This window comes from Antechinus flavipes, chromosome 6 (assembly GCF_016432865.1).
Source record: "Antechinus flavipes isolate AdamAnt ecotype Samford, QLD, Australia chromosome 6, AdamAnt_v2, whole genome shotgun sequence".
In the NCBI taxonomy this organism is placed as follows: domain Eukaryota; kingdom Metazoa; phylum Chordata; class Mammalia; order Dasyuromorphia; family Dasyuridae; genus Antechinus; species Antechinus flavipes.
Window position 1 is genome coordinate 190,001,779 of NC_067403.1, and position 22,390 is coordinate 190,024,168.

The 22,390-nt window shown below is 34.6% G+C and overlaps 1 protein-coding gene across 2 annotated transcripts in view; it reads right to left on the reverse strand.

The window, feature by feature from the left end:
• Positions 1-22,390, reverse strand: part of AFAP1 (actin filament associated protein 1) — a 233,552-nt gene that overhangs the window by 79,418 nt on the left and 131,744 nt on the right. For both annotated transcript variants that reach the window (XM_051965564.1, XM_051965563.1), the window contains exon 7: positions 1,810-1,902. In XM_051965564.1, coding sequence (XP_051821524.1) covers positions 1,810-1,902 — 93 coding nt within the window. The remainder of the gene's footprint in view (positions 1-1,809; positions 1,903-22,390) is intronic.

Genomic DNA, 22,390 nt, shown 5'->3' on the forward strand with positions numbered 1-22,390 from the left:
ATTAGCATTTCCTAATGGCCCCCGTGTCACTATTCAGAGAGGCAAACACTTTCTGGGAAAAAAAAATACTAATAATTCTACTTATAGATACAAACAAGTTCCTACTGAAATCAACTTTGGCCTCAATTGCTTCATCTATTAAATGTATGTAGGTATTAACTCACATTCATTTTAAGTTGCTGGATTTTTTTTTAATATCAGTTGAATTCTTAAAATGTGAGTTTTTCCTCACAACAAATTTATGGGGGTAGAGAATATTAATATTATTTTCCCTAGAAATTTCTTCAAATGACAGCATTGCCTGCAAGAATATCATGTACCTCCAGGGAGTTCAAGGACCAGTTGATGTATAAATTCATAGAGGTAAGAACCTAGAAATGAAATATTCTGAGAGAAACTTCAGGGCATGTTTTAATTTTAGTTTTTAATTTTTCTTGCTATCCTTTAGCATTTGCTATGGTGACTGACACTAAGAGAGGCTTAATTTGACTTGTCTCTTACAAATTGTATGTTTTACATAACTCAAGGGAGCAAAGAAAGGTCCTTGAGTTAACCAATGGCTTATTTTAGCATTTACCATTTCCTATTATTCTTACCTTCCAATAAATAAAGAAAATAGAAAGGGATAGGAAAACACGAATAACTACTTTTCTGCAAAGCACATTTTCAATGTTTAGTAATAAAAATAACAACTCATGTTTACAAAGCACTTTACAACTCACATATTGCTTTCATATCCTTTATCTTATTTTAATCTCACAAAAACCCTAGAGATGGACAGGTTGAGGTATTATCACCATGTAATAAGATAGGAAGAACTAAAACTCAGGAAAAAAATTTGACTTATCCAAAACTTAATGAATAAAATTGGGGCTAAAAAATAAAATCACTATTTCTGATTAGACTTGAAGACCTCTGAGAACAAGGATGTTTTTATTTTTATATCTGTATCCTTGGAGCCTAACACAAATATAAACAGTATATGGTAGATATATTTTTGATGAACTGGACTTCACTTAAGTTGTGGGACTAGAACTACAACGTTAGTCTTGTGATTTCAAGCCCAATAATCTTTATATAAACCCAGGCTACTTCTCATAGACTAGGAAACTATATCTATTCCTATAAACCCAGGCTACTTCTCATAGACTAGGAAACTATATCTATTCCTGATGATATGCTTAGATACTTCGTACTTTCATATGTCTGGTTACTGATTATCTATCAGAAGAGATTACAAAGTCTTCTACATCATCTCATCCTGTGAAATTCACAGAATTGGAAAAGATTTTCTGGGTGGGAATCAGAGAGAGAAAATGAAATAGGAGTGATATTATTTCTATCATACCATGCTGTTCCTCATTCTGTCCACATTTTTGTGTCTGTGTATTTATCTATTTATCTATTTATCTTCATGGATCCTCCATATAGGACCATACAACATTAAAAAAAAAATTGGAAATCTAAAAATTTGCAATGAAGAGATTAATAGCACTTGTGTTATAAAATGTGTGGCTAGCTCTTGAAAAAGTTAACAATAAATATCCATTGTCTTTGAAAAGGAAAGCATGAACAAAAAAGAATTTCCTTGGGAATAAAAGGAATGAGACATTTTTCTTCACTGAGCAAGACTATCCCACTGACTGTGGTTCCACAGTTTATAAAGAGATAATTGAATAGTTTGTCTTGGTCCAATGGAGAGATAAAGCAAGATTATAGATTTTTATGTTCAGTACAAGAGAAATTGAAAGATGGCTTGAATCAGCTAATCTGAAGTTACATTCTTGATCTTCTCTTTCATGATATTACCTTCTCTAGCTCTGTCTTGTGCACTGGGGAACTAGAGGAAGGTCCATCTGAATCGACTGCCCCACTGCAATTGGTGTAGACTTCTTTTATAACCTGAAAATAAAAAGAAGTATTTCATGAATATGGTACAATTCCATAGTAATAATTATCACAACAGTATATAATTTAATTATTAATTTCTATCTGTTATGTTATGATATAAAAATAATAATAACTAGCATTCATACCACACTTTGCAAATCTTCAAGCCAGTTATCCACTATAATACCGACAGACTTGGAAGAGAGCTTAGAACTCAACTTGCCTTTTCATTTTATAGATAAGGAAATTGTGCATAGAAACATGTCATTTGTTCAAGATCACGTAGCTACCAAATAGCAGGAACAAAGACTTGAACTCAGATCTTTGGACTCTATAAGAAATGCTCTTTCTCTTATTCCATAACATACAACCTGAAGCTACATACTTTTTCAGACTACTGGTACAAAACACCACAATTCTCACACTGAAGAATAAACAGGCCAATATTTAACAGCAGTTAAAAATTTTATGGGCTAGTCTTTTCTCTTTCCGTTTTTGGAACCATGTCTGCAATGCTGAGTGAAAGCCTCGCCCCTCCTGGTTAGAAAAGAAATGCAAGAGCCCACAGGGGTAGTTTTGCAACACGATCTCCATAGACACAGTTATATTAATTTGGCTTGGACTGGACTGGAAATGGGATGAGATCCAAGAACAGGACAGCATGCCCAGCCATTCAGTTGCCCCAGCTGCTCTTCTATGAAGAAATAATGAAGTGTTGACCAAAATTCAGATACTGAGCTATCACTGCTGCTCAGCGATCTCACTGCAGTGATGTATTTTCTTGGTAGTTAACCATAAAGAACTCAGTGTGGCTCACAATAAAAGCTGCATCCTAAATCAATTGTCAATTTAATTCAGCAAAAGTTAAGTGCTTATTCTCCAGGGCAATGAGGAAATGGGGATGGAAATGGGCTCTGCCTTCCAGGCTTACCTAAGAAATTTACTGTCTATTGAAGGGAATGAGATATATAAACATAAATAACTTTGGATTCGATTTTGAGGTGAAAGGTACCACAGAGGCTATCTAATCCAATATTGACTTTTAAAAAAAAAAAATAGATAAGGAAACTGAAGCCCACAGAAGTTAACTGGATTTGCCCCAAATGTTTCAGGACTAGAATTTGGACTCATATGATTTGATTCCAAATGCAGCCCAAATATGATGCAAGGTATCATGTGACAGGAAGACAGGAAAAAAAAAATTCAGGGCTCTACAGAAACCCAAGCGCAGAAAATGGAAATCTGAGCTGGGACAATCTGGGAAGATTTCATAGATACCACAAGATCTGCAGTAGGCTCTGAAGGCCAATTTTCCATTAATTCTAGCATCTTCTTGACTTGTTCTTTATAATCTATCTTGACTCCATTCAAGAAATTGGACAGGCAAAGAAAAAAATCTTATGATTCAATTTCCTCTGCAGAGACCATCACTATTTCATAAATACCAGAAAATGACAAGTAATACTTGAAAAGCTTCCAAAATTCTGTGTAAAGCCTTTTATCCCAATATCATAACTATTTCCCCTGAATGGATACTTAACAGCCACAAAAGAATATTGTTACTAATTTAGTTTCCTACAAGTCATAGGACTTCTATATTTCTTTTTACCCACTTGAGCATTTTCAGAACCCAAGATTTCTTCACTTGTAAGATGAAATCAACTCAAATGCTTTCAGATTTCACAAATGTTTCTGAATTTGACAAATCCTACATGTTGCACAAAAGATTACATACAAGCTTCAAGATGCATGTATATATCCCAGATATACAGCTTGATGACTTTAAAATTAGTGATTCTCAAGATACTGAGCACTTTGGTAGGAATAAAAATTGCTTGTTCCTTAAATACACTGAAGAAGAAATTTCATCAGAAGATAAAAAGAAATTATAATATAACACAAAAGATATCAGTTTGGAACAGCATACATGAATCATTCATTCATGTTTAGAAGCAAAGGTATACATCTTAGTTTCTCCCAAACCACTCTGCTCCCCAAATCATTGGTCCGTTTTTACAATATAAAGCTAAAAAAAAAAAAAAAATTGGAGGTGGTTTTTATTTAATTAATTTTGTTTTTACAAATTCATTTTCATTTGTTAGAATCCTAGTGTTAACTCAATGGAATTGATAGATACTTATTGGTTCACACATTAGAGCAAATCCTTATAAGGTGTTAAGTCATTAGTATTGATAGAAACAATGCTTGAGTTTATACCTTTGAAAATTCACACACTGCCTCACACATTGGAGTCCACAAGTATGGAAGATTCACAGTTAACTTTGTAACTTTGTGAATTCATACCTCCCATAATCCTACTCTCGGAGGAGGAGGCAACCTTTGAGTTCACACCTCAAAAAGAGCATAAAAAAGAGCTGAGTCAGTGAATTCAGTCAGTTCGAAATATTGCCAAGAGTTGGAGTTGAGCTAGAAGCAGAAGCTGCTAGAGGCAAAAGATTAGCAACAAGAGCTCTCGGAATCAAAGAAAGCTCAAGTGAGTTCAGTTAAGGAGATCGACAAGCTAGAGACTGCAGTCGAAGTTGCAAGAGCTCTCGGAACCAAGGAGGGAGAGAGACCTTTAAGAAAACTAACCGGGCCCAAGGAAAGAGATAAGACTTGGAAGGAGAAAATAAACATTTGGATTTTATCAGCTGGCTGTAGTTGAAGTGATTATTACTTGGAACTCAAACTAAGGCTGCCTCCAGAAAACCTCCCCGAGAAACCTGCTCCCAGAGAACCATTATATATTATAAAAAAGAAGAGAACACCACACTCATTTTCATTTGGAAACCCCAAGATAATCCAGTCTAATCCACCTTATTATATAAATGAGAAAATTGAGAGGAAGGTCACACAGTAGTAAACATCAGAGAAAGATCTGAGCTCATATTTATGCTGAATCTAGTGGTCATCATACTATCCTACACTATCCTAGAACAGCTTTTCTACTACAATTTGTAGAGGAAGAAATAATTATTTTCTAAGAATGAACTAAGTTTGGGCATTTGGAGAAAAATTAACCATAATGGAAAAAAATTCAGGAAAAAAATAATGAAAAGTCTCACTAAGTTATAAGAAATCCAATCTCTTACTCATCTCTCTCCATGACACCTTTCCCCTTCCTTTTTTTCTGTCAGAAAAAGCCCTCTTTTCTTTGAATACATAAAGCACTTTGTTACCTTTCAGTGCATGTAACGATGATATTTTCCAAACTAGAATATCAAGATACATGGTCTGACAATTCCTGTGTATCTGAATGGGGCAAAATACTTGAAATCTGTTAACCCAAAAAAAATCCCTCCATAAAATTTTCCCTTTTAAGAAAGTCCAGCACAAATCTGAATGCCTGCATTCAGAAAGAGTAGGATGGCAGCCACAGAGGACAATTGCTCCAAACACCATTCATTATCCTGGCTGGTCCTTCAACTACTCTCATGATTAGGTCTGGTCTAGTCTCGTTTTATGTGTGTCTGATCTTTATTTCATAAACTTGACCAGCTTTTATCTGGTATCTCACCCTGAAGAACCAAGTTCCAAAAATGTCTTCAAAAATCCTTACAGGAAAGGCCGATGCTTGCTCTGAGAGCATGGCTGAGTGTATCACACACTAGACTTAAAGGCTGGAAACCATGAGTTTATAAACTGGTTTTGACACCTATTACTTGGAGGACTTTGTTGTGGTTGTTATTCTGTCATTTTCATTCATGTCCGACTCTTCTCGACTCTATTTGAGGTTTTCTTGGCAAAGATACTGGAGTGGTCTGCTATTTCCTTCTTCAGCTCATTTTTACAGGGGAAGAAACTGAGTTAAACAGAGTTAAGTGATTTGCCCAGGATTACATAGCTAGGAAGTATGAGGCCAGATTTGAATTAGGAAGCTCAGCACTCTGTGCACTTTGGTGCCACATAGTTGCTCCCTAGTAGATAACTTAGTTTCAGTGAGGTTCCTTACTTTGCTATTCTGTAGTTCCTATGTTTTAGGCTTGTTTTGAGGTTTTCTGTACATAAAGTGCATGACCAAAATAAAGCTTGTTGAAAACTCTGTGTAAATTAGGTTTATCCTGCACATAGAAGTTAGATATTCAATATAATTATTTGTTGCTGCTATTGTTTTGTTTTGTTTTGTTTTGTTTAATTTTAATGTTTTTTGTTTTTTTTTCAAATATCACCTTACCAGATTTGCCCCGATCAACTAAGGAAGTTGGAAAAACTCATTGAAGTCCTTTGATGTGGAATGGTTGGAAACTGACTAACTATAATAATCTTTTAGATATTCATTATGCTTTCTACTTTTCAAAATGCTTCCCAATATCTCTCATCTGCTGTGATCTAATTTAAACATTTTTGTAATTTATTCAGGATGGACAATATTAGCCAGTTTTACAGGTGAGGAAATCAAGGCTCACAAAAGTCAGGTAGCTGTTTCAAAAATATAGAACTGTTGAACAGTAGGACAAGGTCTAGAATCCTGGGTCCCCAATCTACTATTCTCTACATGAAAATGTTTTCCACAAATTAAGTTCGAGAAATTTTACAAAAGTATCTACTATGTGAAAAGTACCTATAATATAGTAATAAGAACCAAGAACACAAAGATAAAGTCCCTGCTTTCAAATAGCTTATAGACTACTTTAAAAAAAAGTAATTTCATTTTTATGAGGAATTTCCAGAGAAGAAACTTCCTTTAGCAATATAAGTAACCAAGTGCTATTCAATTTATATTCTTATAAAAGCCAGGCATTGAGCTAAGTGAGCTGTCCCTGTCAAGCATCCAATATGTGCCAGATGTGAGACTTGAACCAAACCTTCCAGACATCAAAACCACTTCTCTGTCTATGAAGACAATTGTCTTTCTCTGTTTTATGTACATTGTTTTGTTTTTTACTATTTTGAAAGTTTCCTCTATCTTTACCTTCATCTCCAAATTTTATTGTTGTTTTTTGGTCATGTCCGATTCTTTGTGACTCCATTTGGAGTTTTCTTGGCAAAGACTGTAGTATGATCTGCCATTTCTTTCTCTAGCTCATTTTACAGATGAGGAAACAGCTCAACATGGGTTAAATGACTTTTCCAGGGTCACAGTTAGCAAGCATCTGAGGCTAGATTTTGAACTCAGATCTTTCGGATGATAGAACTAGCTCTCTATTCTCTGCACTACCTAGCTGCCTTATATAAGCATTAGTCTCATCAGGACTTTTATGTTAGGGTAAGATAAGTATAGTACAGTAGAAAGGGAATAGGGATAAGGTGTCATAAAATCTGGGAGTCAGATTAAGAATTAGAAATTCAATCTCTTCTATATATGAGACATGGATTCTTGGAAAAAAATCACTCAATGGTTGTTTTTTTTTTTTTTTATCTGCAAAATCTGTTGAACTTGAAAGTCTCTAAAGTGCCTTCTAATTCTTAATATTCTATGTGAGTAAATCTACCACCTTCCATACAACATCATTCCACCTCAATTATATATTTATACTAACAATAAGCAAAAACTAAAATAAAAGAATTTCAGATTTAGAACAGACACCAGAAGGCACCTATTCTAAACTATACCTGAAGTAGTTCACTCTACTTTGAGGTAACTGGTTTTTAGAAGATGTTTTTGTGGTTGTTTTTAGTCAAAATGAATTTTTTTTCTGCAAGTTCCAGAAATTATTCCTAGTTCTTCCCTTGGGGGACAAGGAAAGGAAAATTCTCATCTAATTGCATTTCATCTCCTTGAAGAAAGCTGGGATATACTCCCTAATTCTCTTTTTTCTCTATTACTTCCTCCTGAGGAAGTTCCTTCAGTGGATTATCTATGTAGCATGGTCTCCATTGACCATCATGATCAATCTCCACTGGTCACTCTCTCTTGTTTCTTAAAATTTGTTTGCTAAAATTTATCCAAATGGGGGCTAAGTGCAGAAAGACATTGAGTCTTCCTTCCTTACTTTAGACACTAAACTTCTTTTGATGAAACCTAAGTTGTTTTTTTTTTTTTCATTGCCATATCACACTGTTGATTCATATTAAGCTTGTGGTACATTCTTCTCTCTGATCTTTTCCCAATTAGCTGCTGTCTAGACTTTCCTCCCTCATTCTGCATTGAAGTAATAATAATAAGGAGATATATGAGAAATAACTATTAAAGATCACAATAACATTTGCACAAAAGTTGCAGTTGGGTGTTCCAGCTCTCATCTCACTAGTTTGTCCTCTATACCTAGAGCAAGCATAGATGTCACCCAGACCCTTGTCTTCATTCCTAGTCTTTGTTAGGATTACATTAGCCAGCTGTGAGAATTCCTGCCAAGATTCTGCCCTTGAGCTCTAGAAAATCAGCTAGAATGAGTTACAGAGGAAAGAGCGACTTGAAAGAATGCTGATCACTGGCTGACCAATCCCTAATTCCAGATAGAAAGAACCTTTATGTTGATCTAGTAAGCTTCAGACACAAACTCTATGGTGATTCCTGGCATTAGACTTTTGGCCTGTTCTAGGGACATTCTCATTTTCTCTTTGTTTTCTCTAAAAGGGAGTCTATCTTACAAACCAGTTAGGAATTACAACCTGGTTCTAGGTTATGACAATTTCTCATGTCTCTATGAGATTACAGATATGTCCTTTTCCAATCAACAGGAATTGCTGTGCTCAGCACTGTCCTAGGCCTATGCAGGGACACATAAGAAACCTAAGACATAGGACCTGAAAATGCAAAAGGACTTTAGAAGTCATCCAGTACAACTTCCTGTTGATACCCAAGTCACAAACATAGCCAAGAGCAGAGTCAATACAGGAAACTGGGTACTCTGACTCCAAATCCAATATTTTTATTATTATACCACATTGACTACCAGTGTCAAGAGATCGCAGTATTTATAGAAACAACATTAACATACATAGAACAAATTTCTTCTCTTTCTTCATCTATTTAGAATGACAACAATACTAAGGCCTTAAAAATCTGTACTTCAGAAATGCTAACCAATGATGAAATTGATGGCAAAAATAATGTCGATATCTTAAATAATTTTGAAAAGGTGGTGGCCATAAGTAGAATGAAATTTCAAGAAATTCTTGAGATAACACAAACACAACTAACACATTAACTATATGAAAGCAGAATAGTTCAAAATAGCTGATGACATGATCTTCAGTTTTCTTTTTCTTTTTTGGGTTTTTTTTTATTTGGCTAGATATCAACTATCATGAATCTAGAAATGAAACATCATGATCAAATGAATTTTCCCAGAATATTTGACAGAAAATATAAAAATCTTTTAGAACCTACACACAACAGAACATCATTGCCATGATAAGGACCTCAGAAAGAAAGGAATGCTTCTAAAGAAAGGCATCAAACATCAAGATGGCAGAAACAATTTGAGAAAACAGTTGATTCCATATGAAAAGCCACTGGAGGGTTACACTGATATCTAGTGATTTAAAATACAGAGGAGAAAATGAAATATCATATTACTCAATGAAAGAATGAGGGATGGTATGTGAAAGACAACAGAGTATCAGAACTTGTTCATATCTTTCTTTAATAACTGAAAGAAAAAGCCAAAAAGATATGTCAATAGGATGAGTTACAATTCAAAAAACAACTAGTAGTAATATAAAGACGTAGGAATATCCTAATTATCTCAGGGGTCAAAAGAAGTCCAACATAACAAAAGCACAAATAGGAGTAAACTCCAAACAGAAAGTTTATATACTGTGATATAATAGATGATAGAAGAGTTATATATATAAAAAAAATACACCATGGCTGAAACTCTAGCTTCTCTATAAAGGTGAACCTTAGACACAGTACTTGAATTACTAGGGATATAGAGCTAACCATTGCATTGATACTGGCTTTTAACCCTACTCCTTACTCATACTCACACTGCCTTAATTTTTACACCAAACTATGCCATTATTATTGCTTGAGATTCACTGAATTGATCAAGTAAATCCCTAGCTCAAAAGCCTTTGGTACACCTCCTTATTTATTATCTAAAGGATAAAATATCAACTTCTTAATCTGGTAGTGAAGTGTTTTAGCAATCTTGCTCCCTTACAATCTTCTTTCAAATTATTTCCCCCACATATTTTCTGGAAAATCTGGGCAACTGATCCTTTTTTAAGCTTCCCTTGTATTCTCTCCCATTTCTGGGCATTAGTCCAGGCTATCACCAAAAGATTGAAATCTGGAGAATAAGTTTATGGCACAATCCATTGGGTAGATGACAAGCTGTTCCTCCAGTTGATTTCTACCTCTACAAATGCTTCCAAATATTCCCAACTTGAAACTGATTTCTCCTTTATGAAATTTTCCTATCTGTTTGCCTTTTTACATTCAACCTTGGATTGTCACCCTTCTAAATTAAGTTCTTTGAGGACAGGAACTGGAATGTTTTTAACCATAATATCTAGGAAATAGTAAAGTCTTTAAAAAGTTTGCTAATTTATTTAATTCAAAAATAAACATAGGAAAATAATCTGCTACCTCAGTCACCTATGTGACTCATTGCATAACTGCAATGAGATTTGGATTTATTTATTATTTGTATGCAAAAACAGTTATAATAATAGCAGAGAGAAGTGGTAATGGTAGCAGCAGTAACAAGAGGAGGAGGAGGAGCAGCAGCAGGAGCAGCAGCAATAGTAGTAATAGTATTTTAAAACAGCATAATCTAAGAGATGTAAATATGTGATCATGAGCAAGTTAGTTCATTTCTCTAGGCTATAGTTTTATTATCTCTAAAATGAGATGCACGCAATGATTTCTAAAGGCTCTTCTAACTCTAAATGCTGTTATCTTGAGCACAAAGATTAAAACACATGTTAGTGAACTGGGTTCAAATGCATAAGCCCAAATCCTGCTGAAAACAAATTGTTATTTGTTTTGTGGGATTTCTGTTTGCTTTCAACTCACAGACTCCCTCCAGAAATACAATCCATGCACATTTTTAAAGAAACCTGACCACTCCGTTTCTGGGAACATTTGCTCTTGTCTTCGGCATGACCTTCTTGTTTCCAGCATCTGCTCCCACCACCCCAGTCAGTTAATGTTGGCAAGAGTTGCTGGTAATGGAAGTTACAGACAGAAAGGAAGGGGGCAGATTTGGCAAAACTTCTTCTAGAGTATGTGCAAAGTCATGCACTCTATTAAAGCTGTTCTTTTCATACCTCACATATTTGCCCAGAAAACTTGGTTACAAAGGTTCTCACTAGCTATGGAGGAAAACTTGATGTTCAAAAGATTGAAATCTGGAGAATAAGTTTATGGCTCAATCCATTGGGTAGATGACAAGCTATTCCTCCAGTTGATAGGAATGCTATTAGGATATAAATTACCATTTAATTGTTAGTATAACATTCCATGCCAGAGACCTGTGACTGATTAAAGAGGCAGGAGGAAGTATCTTGATATGGGGGAAAGGCATTCACTGCAACTGGAGTCAGAGAGCCTACTTTGAATCTTGAATGTAGGAAAGTTACTTCTAATTCCTGGATCCCACTTTTTCTTTTCTGTAAAATAATGGGGAAGAACTTTAGGATTGTAAGACCCTAGGATCATAGGATAGTGCTAAAATTAAAACACACACACACACACACACACACACACACACACACACACAAAACCCCAAAATACTATGATGATAGCAGCAATACATTGGGACTGTGCTTTTTTGGTGTATTTCAAAAGCCCTATCATTCCATTCAAGTCTTCCCCTTCGTAGATTGCTAGACCTTAAAAATGACTTTATGGATCATCTCTCTACTTGTTCCACCATCCTCATTTTGCAAGTGAGGACACTGGAACTTCATCCAAGGTCATATTCATTGAAGAGCCAAGCCTTAAAATGAAGCTGCCTGTCTCCTGATTTAGGGTTAGTGATCACTTCAAGTCACTTCTCTTACACAAAAACCATATGATATAGACAGAACAAGTACACTGATCATCTATCAGTGGATGAAGACAGTGAGAATCTGAGATTCCAAATGATTTGTCTGAAGCCATAAAATAAGTTTCTTTGCCAAGAAAACCTCAAATAGGGTCAAAAAGAGTTGGACACAAATGAAATAAAGGGAATGATGAGGCTGTCATAATAAATTAATCAGCCAGAACTACAGAAAAGGCCTCCTAATGTCTAGTCATATGCTCTTTTCACTATAGCTTGGTAGGAATCAATCTGCTTTAAAAAAAAAAAAGAATTTTTAAACACAAAGATATGACTTTTATAAGCTGAGATGGAAATAAGTGATATGAGTATTAAAACATCTCATCTATACATTAGATCGGTGATTATAAAAATGGTGAATACCACAGCTGGAATAGACTAAAATTTCCAAATAAATAAAAACAGAGTATGTTTATTTAAATAAAAGCTTTGGCATTCCCTAGTCCCACAGTCCATATTTACTTTTCAATTGTATCCAGGGTAACAGTTCTGATTCAGAGTTATCCTCAACCAATTATATATATTGTTTTCTGTAGTTAGAATAATATACTACCATCTAAGAAGCTATTTAAGTTTTTCCACAAAATCAGGACACACAGACTAAAAAGAATACATTGATGAAACTCTATTAAAATTGTGAGTTTTGAGTTTTGTTTTGTTCATGATAGGGTGATAAGAGGAAGACATGGTGATTTCTTTGATATAAGAAAACTCCTTTGCAAAAGCCACTTCTCTCAGAGATGTTTTAAAGGTAGAAAATACAAGAGTTGGCAACAGATTAGATAGGTCAAGTGAGTATAAGTGAGAAGTCAAGGATGATACTAAGATGGTGAACCTGGGACGATAATGATACCTTCAATGGTAGTTTTAAAAAAAGAGGAAGAAGAGAAGGAGGAGGAGGAGGAGGAGGAGGAGGAGGAGGAGGAGGAGGAGCAGCAGCAGCAGCTTGGCTCAGGGGAGGGTTAGGGGGAAATCCAATGAGTTCTACTTTAAAGATGTTGAATTTGAGCCTTCTATAGGACATTCACTTCTAGTAGTTGGAGACATAAGACTGGAGGTCAGAAGGGGTAGAGCTTAGATATACAGGTATGAGAATCATCTGAAGTGAGAAGATAACAGAATGCATAAAAACTGATGAGATCAAAAGAGAAGAAGAAAAGAGGGTCAGGGACAGCTCTATGGGAAATGTCCCACAGATCTGTGGAGGAAGATCTAGCACCCCCAGATCTGTGAAGGAAGAACCAGTTAGGAGACAGGGAAGGAGTCAGATAGGTAAAAGTAGAACCAGGAAAGAATAATGTCAGCTCTTTTTGAGTCATTCTATTCATAACTACCATACAGATCAATTCTAATTCATTCAATTAATAAACATCCTTTTAAGCACTTACTGCATAAAGAACCCAGTGGTCCACTAGGGAGAAAAAATAAATTTGGTAACATTGTGTTTCTGTCCTCATTGATTTTATGGTCTAATGGGAGGGATGACAGACTCAGATTATCCTTATATACTGTATTACATGATAGGTGCATTGGATCAGTGCAAAGGAATGTACCATGAGGTCACAGAAGGATACAGTATAAAAATGAGAACATCAAATTCCTATGTCTTATAAGAAATATTAATTAGGTGGATTAAAATAAGTCCCTTTAAATAACATCCAAGGACCACAAATTCCTTTTGCTAGTGTTTTCCTACCACAGAATTTCTTAAACTCCTATTTAAATTTTTCTTTAAATTACTCAGACACTTCTACTAAGTGCCCAAATTCCCAGTTCCCAGTCATACCAATTCCTTCAATGATCTCTTAAGAGATTTCAGTGGTGTCCACTAGTTATAATAATGGGATTCAATCTCAAATCCTTCTCAATTTTTGACAAATTTTCTAGTGACATTAACAATGATTACCTATCATTCTTCATACATTGGCTTGTAATCTGAAACCTCCTTATGTGGTTTTCTGTCTAGACTTTGATTGACTTGAATTTTATCAGCTGATTCTGAACACTTCCCCATCCAGTAATTTGGCACATTCTCCTAACACACTTGGCCCCTTGTTCAAAATAATTTTACCATCAATTCTCAGCAACTCAATAAGTTAGATGGAAAGTACCCATATTTCAATTTTTGAGCTTAGAAATGTGAAAAATAAAAGAGCATATGATGTATTCTATTACTTCTCCTGTAGACTTTAGACCAGAAATTCTTTACTTTTTTGTGTTATGGACTCCTTTGGCAATCTGTTGAAGTCTGGGGACTTCTATTCAGAATAATGTGCTTATATATGGTCTGTATTCCTCTTACAAAGGAAATTAATTATATTGGAATATAGGAATCAAAAAAAAAGTTACGCAACATGTTCATGGTTCACTTAGGAGCTCCTAGTCTAGAATCATAAAGAATTTAAATGATAAGACTTTGAAAATGGCACATCAGGACACAAAAAAATCATAGAATAGAAGAGACAAAAGGCATATCAGAATATAGAATTCAGAGCTGGAAAAGACCAAAGAATATCAAATATTATAGCTGAATAAAACCTTATAAGATAGAATGGTTCCTTAAATAGGTTACAGTATATGAAAATAATAGAACATTATTGTTTTATAAAAATGATGAACAAGGTAATTTTAGAAAGGCCTGGAAAGATTTACATGAACTGATGCTGAGTGAAACAAGCAGAACCAGAATATATCTTACACAATAATAGCAAGATTGTATAATGATCAATTCTAAAAAGACTTAGTTTTTCTCATTATTTCAGTGATCCAAAGCAATCCCAATAAACTTTGGACAGAAAACACCATCTGTATTTTGAGAGAGAATTATGGACACTGAATGTAAATCATATAATAAAAATATAATTTTTTAAATAATAACCAAATATGAAAATAAAAGCTACTCTCCAGTTTAAAAAAAGAAGATAGAATGGTGAAACTGGAAAGGGTCAAAGATTAGAGAATGTTGGCACTAGCAGAAATCTAAGAACATAGAGAGTTGGAGATGGAAAAACATGAGAAATAGATTTTTGAGAAGGAATCTTAGAACATGAAAGATTAAAGGTGGAAGGCACCATATTGAATAATGGAAGTGGAAGGTATCACAATATGGGACACAAAATGTTAGCTCTTTAAGGCATTTTAAAAATCATCTAATCTGACTCTTCCATTTAATCTGAGTAGATCAAAGATACAACATAAGAAATTATTTGACTCATAACAACGCAAGTATCTTGGCAGTTTTTTGGGATTCTGATGTTAGTGAAAATAACAAGGGTGAAAAGGATGAAAACTAGCACTTCTATAGCATTTTAAAGTATTTAAAGTGCTTCATACAAATATTAGGTCATTTATCTCCTCATAATAACCCTATAAAATAGGTGGTATTATTAGCTTCATTTTACATATGAGGAAATTGAGGCAGACAGAGGTTAAGTGACTTTCCTAGGATCACACAACTAGAGATTAGTTTGAGCTCTGACTTTCCTAGCTTTCAGCCCAGCACTCTTTCCTTTGTACCACCTAGCTCCCTTTTATGACTTGAGGAAGGCATTCTGTTGTAACTGAGCAGGGCTCTCTGAAATGCTTAGCACAATTCCTGGCACACAATAGTCAGTAATAAATGTTTACTGTTTGAGTGATGTCTAAAACAATTATTTCTAGTAGGTTGCTATTGAAAACTACCACATATTAGGTTAGAATACCATACAGAAATAAATAATTTCTTTTTATCCTTTGGAGAGGGAGCCACAGCCCAATTTGGGCTGAAAATAAACATTTCTGTGTACTTCTTATGAATGACGGAGCATCTGCTGAGGTATGACTGGGCGGTAGGAGGATGGCCACCAAATTGATTTTTTCAATAGTATCCTACAATTTTGTACTTAGACTACCATTGTTGTTTTAAAAGTATAGCTCCTTCCTTTGCTCTATTTTAAAAAGAGGTTTGGTTTTTTTCCATGTAGTGGGTCCTATAATTATAATGCCTGGGTTTCCCCATTAGAGGGCATGGGGCACATCAGTCCCCAGGTATCTAGGCTTTCTTCCCAGTCAGTCAAACAACTTTTCCCTTATTATGCACTTTGTGAACCATAAATCACTCTTAAAATGTGCATATTTGTTATTACTTTATTATGATTGTTTCCTTACCACAGAAAAGGGTAAAATTACAAAGAATCACTGGGGATTTCAATGGTGCATTCCATTTGTATCAGGAGAAGAACAAAGTTAGGGGCAGAGAGTGATGCAATGGAAAGAATCCTGGACTTGGAAGCTAGAACAACTTATTCAAATTTGCCTTCAGACACTAATTGTATGAAGCTGGACAAGTCACTTAATCTTTTTCTATCTCAGTTTCCTTACATATAAAATGGAAATAATAATGGTATCTAATTTCCAGGATTGTGAGCATAAAATGATAAAATATTTATAAAGTATTTTACAAGTTATATAACTGCTAACTATTGTTGTTTTTGCTGTGGTGATGATGCCTTCTACTATGGTGCCATTGATTGAGCATTCATTTTCCATTTAGAGATTTATAGGGATGAGAAATTCACTAGACTTGAAGGTATCATATCTTATGTGTGGATAGGAAATATGTTTTTGTTTTTGTTTTTGTTTTTCCTGATACTGAACCTGATATTGAAATCTGACCTTCTACAACTTTTACCTATTCTTCTCATTCCACATCAAATCTCATCATCCTTCTACATGCCGGTCTTCTGACTATATGAAAACAAGATAACACATCCTTTCTGAGTCTTTGGTTTTTTTCAGTGTTCTGCATATAAAATATCTGCAGTTCTCCTATGGACCCAATTAAGTATCACACTGTCTTTTTTAAACATTATGCCAGAAAAGGGAAGCTGCTAGACCTGTAATTAGATTGATGTTTAGAGCTCCCAGTAAGGAATACCATCTACCAATTCAGATCAGTATCATATATGCAATTTATAGTCTCAGGGAATGGGCTCTTAAACTTTTTTTGTGCAATGGAACCCTTGAGTATATGGCCATATAAAGCAATTTTGGAATAATATTTTTAAGTGAATAAAACAATTTATGCATATGATTACAAAGCAAACCAACTATATTAAAATGATTATTAAAGTGTTGGGATTTTTTTAAAGCTCATAAATGCCAGACTCAGAACACCTGTTTTGGAAATTTATCACGAGACCTGAGGGTTAAATGATTTGGCCAGGGTTACAAAGCCAGTATGGGACAGTACGTATGGAGAGGTGGGAGGAGAGAAAAGGAGGAGGGAATTTGAAATGAGGTCCTGCAGGCTCCAAGGCCAACTTTCAGTCCACTATACCATGAAATCTAGAATTAGACACAAATTTTCTAAAAAGGATCTGAGGAGGGCAAAGAATAGTGGGACTATCACTGTTTCTATTCTGGATACTATATTTTTCTTCAAGGAAGTTAAGATACCAGTTTTATTATTATTGTTTTTGCTGTGGCATAATGATGATTCTATTAACCCTGCAGTACATTAAAATCCCAAAAGTATTTTTTCACACAAACTGTGGTCTAACCTTACCTTCCCCATCTTTGATTTTGTCTTGAGTACAAGACTTGGTGTTCATGCTTATTAAACTTCATCAAATTAGATTCAGCCCATCATGGTATTCTGTCAAAATCTGTATGGATCTTGTTGCTACTATCCAGCAGTTTAGCTATTTAAGCCAGTTTTGAGTCGCCTGTAAATTTCATTAGCATGCTATCTAGGCTTTCATCCAAGTCACTGGTGAAAATATTGAACAACACAGGGTTAAGATCTAGCAGGCTCAACTAGAAACATCCTTCCAAATTGCCATTCATCCATTAATCAATATTGAGACAATAAAAGTGCTTTGCAAATTCCTAAACAAACCACAAACAAATAAACAAATTATCTGTTTGATGGCTTTGGCTCATGCAATTATGTCTGAGCTTTATAAATATTAAATTTTTCATATGAGAGCCAAGTTTAATCAAAACTTTCTTCAGTTAATAACTCATAAGTCATGAATAAATAAGCATTGCATTTTTTAACCAAAAGTATAACAGAAAAATAACTTGCAAATGACAATTCTATGTCTGGAATCTGTGGTCAATGGAAAGAACATTGGCTCTCCAGTCAGGGAGTGTGAGTTGAAAGTCTTATGTTTACTGTATAGCTGTTTATCAGTCATTTCCCTTCTGGGCTTTAATTTCTTTATCTCTAAAATGAGAGGGATTAGACTAGGTGGCTCTTGAGATTCTTTCCAGGTTTAAATTTATGATCTTAAGTCTGATTCTATCTTTATTATATCCATATAGATACATGCATAATAGGTATGTGTGAGCAGAAGTATATTGCTTATATTGCTAAACCAGATGTAAATTTATCCATATATCAACTATATCTGGGCCACCAGGAGTTTAGCTGGGAGAGATCCAGCCCTCTCCTCCTTTCTTCCTATTCATTGTCACTCTGATTCTGAATATACCACTCTCTAGCATCCTGCTCTATAGCAGATAGGGTTGGGTGGGTAGGAACAAACTTGGAGCAAAAGAAGTGTTAAGATATAACTGAGAGGCAACAATGGAACTTAAGACTAGAAAAGTTGATAATGAAACATAAGGACTATTTTTAGATGGGCAAGAAGGGGAACAGAAAGGAATTAGAATAATAGATGGTCTAGTCCCCCAAAATGCAAGTTTTTTAATCCTAATGTGCAGAAAGTGATGTGTAAGACTCATTAACTTTGAATCTGAGACAGAGTTCTGAGCTCATTATGCCAATAAAGCATTGCTGCTTTGTATGACCACATTCTCCTTATCTGTTAACTCCAACCCTTTCTCTTGATGTAGCATTAACTCTCCTAAGTATTATTTCCTAGTGACAAATTTCTTCCTATTAAATGATTCCAAGTAGAGCACTGGATATCACATAAAGGACTTAGCAAGAAATCCCAGGAAATAGCCAACTGCTGAACCAAGTTCCAGTTCCCTAACTCTTCCTCTCCTTGCCTTCCCTCTCACCTTTCTATTTGAATTCTATTAGCATAGGGTTTTGGGGTTTTTTTTATGTTTTTTTTTCAATTGGGAGACTAGGGGAATAGGATGGAGATAGAAAGGAAAGAATGAAAGCCTGAAATTAAAATAAAATTCAATTTTTAAAAAAAGGGAATCCTGTTCCTGCCATTTTTGAGAAATAGATTTTGGATGAAATCTGATCTATCTTCCAATATTTTTTTTCTGCAAAACCTGTTTTCAGTCCAGAAATATATTTAACAGACTATCCTGAATTGGAAATAAACAAATAACCCTCATCCCAAATTACACCCCAAAAAATAGAAGGAGAGGAGACTAAGAGGTTAAACACACAATCTAAGAACTGCCCCCCCACCCTAAAATGATAATATATAGGGAAACTTTAATTTTCTTCTAAACAACAGGATTCAATTCAATAACCATCAACTAAATATATGCTAGAATCAGAGCTCTGAAATCTAAAACATCATTTATTCAAAACCCTTCATTTTATAGAGGAAAATAAAGTCCCAAAAGGGGACAATCACAGAATCATAGGATGTCAGAGGAAGAAGGAACTTAGAGTCTAGACCATAGGTTAAAGCTCAAAGACATCTTAGGAATGATCTAATTCAACTCTCTCATTTTGCAATAGTGGCTCAGACAGTGAAGTGGGCTCGAGGTCACAGACATCCTAATAGGGTACAAATGTTAATTAAGCAATTTTCAAAATACACTGTGAAATAATACAAACTATATTACTGTGGAAATCATAAATTAGAAGACTTTTTTAGGGGGTGGAGGGAGGAAGTAAGTTAAGAATACCAAGCCAGGAAATGGGAAAACACACACACATGTGCACATCTCTGGGAATAGGTAAAAAGACAAAAATACAATAATTCTAGGTTATTTGTCCAATCAACTCAGGATCACAGAGCTAGAAGAGATCTCTGAATTCATCTGGTCCAACCTTTTCATTTTATAGCTGAGGAGATTGAAGCCTAAAAAAAGGTTAAATAAATTGGCCCAGATCACGCCAAGATAAATGAAAACTGGGGCTAAAACTCACTAAGCAATCTACCCAGTCTGGCCCCAACTCCCCATGTGAACAAGAAGTTACCCTTTCCAAATCTCATTTTCTTATCTATCAAATATTGATATTGGATGAGTTCTTGGGTTTTTGTGTGTCACAGACTCCTTTAGCAGTCTGGCAATGCTATGAGACCCTTCCTCACAATGTTTTTAATTGCATAAACTGAAATTCATAATATTGCAAAAGAAACTAATCCTATTGGGTTGTTGAAGCTTTTTTTCATTGTTGTTCATGAACCCTAGATTAAGAACCTGTCTACTAGTGACTCCTAGAACCCTTGATGCAAGATTCTATGAATCCCCAAACATTCTAGTTAAAAAAGGCTTAACTATTAAAAGAAAGGTGACATCACCCAAATTCCAAAATGTTTGGGATCTCAATTATCAAAAATCCCTATAAAACCACTGTTAAACATCAGCCCCTCCCTTGGCAGAAATGCGCTTGTCCATTTCAGTTAGATTACCTTGTACAAGATGACTAGTGGCAGCCATCAACACAGAACTAATTTTTTCTTCTTTTTTTTTGGTTGGCTTAACAAATCAATTTAATTTAATCATATTTCCTTTTAATTCCTTGGCACAAGGATATAAGAAATGCACTTGTCCACTTCAGGTAGACTACCTTGTACAAGATGGTTAGTGACAACCATCAACAAAGAAAGATTTTTTTTTCTTTTTTGTTGGTTTAACAAATCAATTTAATTTAATCATATTTCTTTTTAATTCCTTGGCACAAGAATGCAGGATTTCCCGGATAGGTGCCAGAGCCCATAGCATTCATTTCCCAGAAGCACTAAATACCAGGAAATATAATTTAAGGACACCATAGAGGATAATAAATTATTAAATATTACTAAATTAAAATGAAATTCCTTTGTAACCAAGGCGAGACCATTTATTAAAATCGGTATTTAAGGAGGGAAGAGAATATTATCAAAGAGTAATTTTTAAAATGAGAAATGATTGCATTCAGATAAAGAACTGGATAGAAGAAAAATAAATGTATGTGTAAAATAATTTTATATATTTATGTCTATTTTTTGCTTTGAAGCCATCTCTAGAGTGGGGGGGGGAAGGAAATATATATGATGGCTTTATTATATATTTAAAGTAACAACAAGTTGTATGTAATAGATTTATACTTTCATGTGCAATCATCTTTTTTATTATGTTATGTCATGTTTAATCTGTTATACAATTTTTTTTAATGAAAAATGAAATAACAACACTGGAAATGGCCCTCAAAGCTCCCAGGGGTCCTCAAACTTTTTAAATAGGGGGCCAATTCACTGTCCCTCAGACTGTTGGAGGGCCGGACTATAATAAAAACAAAAACTTTGCTTTGTGGGCCTTTAAATAAAGAAACTTCATAGCCCTGGTGAGGGGGATAATCGTCCTCAGCTGCAGCATCTGGCCGGCAGTAGTTTAGGACCCCTGCTCTTGACCATATTTAGCTTCTACTAATAATTGGACAAACAGCAAAGGGTCATCTTTACTTATAAGACAAAGCCAAAGGCTTTCTTCGCTAATTTTTGGATGCACTTTTCCATGTGCTGATATTGGAATGTGTTTCTTAAAGCCACAATCACTTCTTTCATACAAATGAACCTAACAGCTTATATTTTCTAATTTAACTATTTTCCTTAAACTACTCATCTTATAAAGTATACTAGGAGAGTGTCAAGGTTTGGGGTTTGGTGTCAGAAGGTATGGCTCTGAGTCCCCAATACTTTTGACTGAAACCTGATGACACTGGGCCTTGCCTTCATTTCTTTCAGCCTCTATTTCAACATCTGAAAATGGGAATAATCTTTACTTCTTTCTTCTTAGGATTGTGATGAATATCAAATGAGATAGAGTTATATGCAACTTTTCTGGTTCCCATTAACATTAGCTCTTTCCCTCTGGGAAATCTCTGATTTACTGTCTATAAAATAGATGGTTGTATCCAGAGAAAGAACTATGGAATCTGAATGTAGATCGAAGCATACTACTTTCACTTTTTTATTGTTTTTTTTGTTTCTCATAACTTTCCTTTTTTGTTCTAATTCTTCTTTGATTACACAAATAATATAGAAATATGATCAATATGGTTACACATGTATAAATTCTATCATTGCTTGATGTCTTGGGGAGAGAAAAGGGGAGAAAAGGAAGGATAAAAATTTGCAACTCAAAAGTATTACAAAAGTGAATGTTGAAAATTATTTTTACATGTAATTTCTTAAAAATAAAATATTACTAAGTGGAAAAAAAAAGAAAATAGATGTGTTTTTTCCTATCAAAATGCAAACTCAAAAATAAAGAAAATTTTAAAAAATGCAAACTCTTTATGAGAAGGGAATTTTTTATGGTTTGTCCTTTCTCTAATGCTTAGAGCAAAAAAATGCTTTAAAAATACTTACTACTCCAAAATTGCTTTTTAGGTGCATTTTGTTCCAACAAATCAAATTACTTTTTTTCATTTT